The following is a 1,927-nucleotide window of genomic DNA, read 5'->3' as shown; positions in this document are numbered from 1 at the left end:
TGCAAAATAGATTAACGTTGTAGTTATTTTTAAATCCCATTGCAAAATAGATTAACATAGGAGTAATATTATTTTCCATCATTGCATCATAAAATGCCATTTATTATTAGTTTTCTTTTATATAATATAATTATAATTATTAAAATTTAATTCATAAATTCAAAGATAGTTTTATTTATTTTTCAGTCAAATGAAAATTTTAATATTCCAATTTAAAAACATAAAGGTGTAATGATTTTCTGATTTCTCTGACAAATAATATTATCTTATAAGGAAATTTATTTGATTCCTAGTATACATGGAATATAGCCACCTTTCCCCCAAAAGACACCACCAAAATCAAAATCAAATATTGCATGTTTGCATCCTTTCGCAAATGGTTGCGTTTTATGAATTTAGTGTAACTTAAATTTAATCCTCCATTTTTCATCACCATAAATACTTCACATTCGCTTCACATTTTCCACACACAATCACAATTCTCACTCATTTCTCTCTTTTAGTATTATTATCATCATCACATCATCATCATCATCGCAATGGACCCTTCCAAGAACACAACTTCTACCCCAAACAACTCTCCCCCGGTTTCCCCTCCACACTCTCCATCTGAACATGATAACACCCCCACTGAAACAAACCCTATCCCTGAGACCGAGGGTTCTTCTGAAAATGTTATCATGAAAACTGCTGAGGAAGTTTGGGCTGAGTTAACTGCGGGTGATGATGAAATATACGGAAATGAAAGTGGTGATGGTGGTAATGAAGACGGAGGAGACCAGGATGGCGATGCCTCTAGGCCTCTGGTGATCGCCGTTACTGCGGACGGTGCAAATGTGCCTGTGATGGGAAGTGGTGGTGGTGCTGGTGGTAGTGATAAGGGCTCGAAGAAAAGAAAAAGTAATCAAGTTAGAAACCCTCCTCAAGGAACTCCAACTTGTCCAGAATGTAGAAGACAGTTTGCGACATGGAAGGCAGCGTTTGGACACATGCGAAAACACCCCGAGCGCCTGCACCGTGGTTTCTTTCCGCCACCTACTTTTGAACCACCACAATTGCCTGCGGCGGGTATATACATATACATATATGACTCTATACTAACTATAGTTTTATAATAAATATTTAATTGAAAGTATATTTAAGATTATTATAAAACTATTTTTTTTATGTTTATGTGATTGTTGGATTAATTGAACATTTATATGAATGTGGTTGATTGTTTTCAGGCGATGGTGGTAATCAGGTGGATGAAGAAGTGCAACATGTTGTTAGAGGACTTGTTGTTGATTTGAATCGCTCCCTTGTAGCAGAGGAAGGGCCTTCTGCCGGCGGCGTCAGTGGAGGAAAAAAGAGAAGCCAATCAGCGGGGTCCGCCGCAACACTTGGACCACCACTTCCACCATCACAGAGTGGGAATAGGAGAAATGAACCAGCACCACTTGAAGCGGCTGATGATGAAAATGAAGAAGGGATAAGAAAATTTGATTTGAACAGGTTACCTTCTTCAGATGATGATGAAAGCGGAGAGAACTGAGTGATGCTGCAGAGATTGTTCAACTTGGTTTTTTTTTATATTTAATCATGCCTACTAAGTAGTTTGTTTGTTTTGGTTTGTTGCTTTTTTGATTGTTGTGTTTTCTGGATTTTGAATGTGTAATGGAAGTTGAACATCTATGCAATAGTAACCTATTATTATATATTTATCTATGTTGGAGCATTACTGTAAATTAGTATTTATTTTGTTAGTTTTAAAATAAGAAAGTATATTATAACTGATCCATTTTTGGCTATATGAAGATATATTGGACACAGTTGCATGCAGTTTGCAGATTTAGGGCAATTGATGATGAGGTTTAAATGTGGTAATAGGAATCTTTGAAATGGTTAAGAGGATTAGATTTATCGTATGTTTCTTAATTATGCTTAA

At 35.9% G+C, this 1,927-nt stretch overlaps 1 protein-coding gene across 1 annotated transcript; it reads left to right on the top strand.

Moving 5' to 3' along the window:
* The first annotated feature begins 484 nt into the window (after window positions 1-484).
* On the top strand, window positions 485-1,684 carry LOC127121511 (uncharacterized). The gene is made up of 2 exons (XM_051051995.1): window positions 485-1,068; window positions 1,227-1,684. The coding sequence occupies exons 1-2, from the start codon at window positions 540-542 to the stop codon at window positions 1,532-1,534; spliced, it is 837 nt and encodes a 278-aa protein (XP_050907952.1). The 5' UTR covers window positions 485-539; the 3' UTR covers window positions 1,535-1,684.
* The last annotated feature ends 243 nt before the right edge of the window (window positions 1,685-1,927 follow it).

The sequence above is a fragment of the Lathyrus oleraceus genome, chromosome 2 (assembly GCF_024323335.1).
Source record: "Lathyrus oleraceus cultivar Zhongwan6 chromosome 2, CAAS_Psat_ZW6_1.0, whole genome shotgun sequence".
Taxonomy (NCBI): Eukaryota; Viridiplantae; Streptophyta; class Magnoliopsida; order Fabales; family Fabaceae; genus Lathyrus; species Lathyrus oleraceus.
Note: the sequence above shows the minus strand (reverse complement) of the source record. Positions and strands in the feature narration are given on the sequence as shown.

Excerpts from the sequence above, each read along its gene's own strand:
- LOC127121511 (XM_051051995.1), top strand. The coding sequence starts at position 540 with ATGGACCCTTCCAAGAACACAACTTCTACCCCAAACAACTCTCCCCCG. Across the intron at positions 1,069-1,226 it reads ACCACAATTGCCTGCGGCGG|GCGATGGTGGTAATCAGGTG; the intron begins GTATATACATAT and ends GATTGTTTTCAG.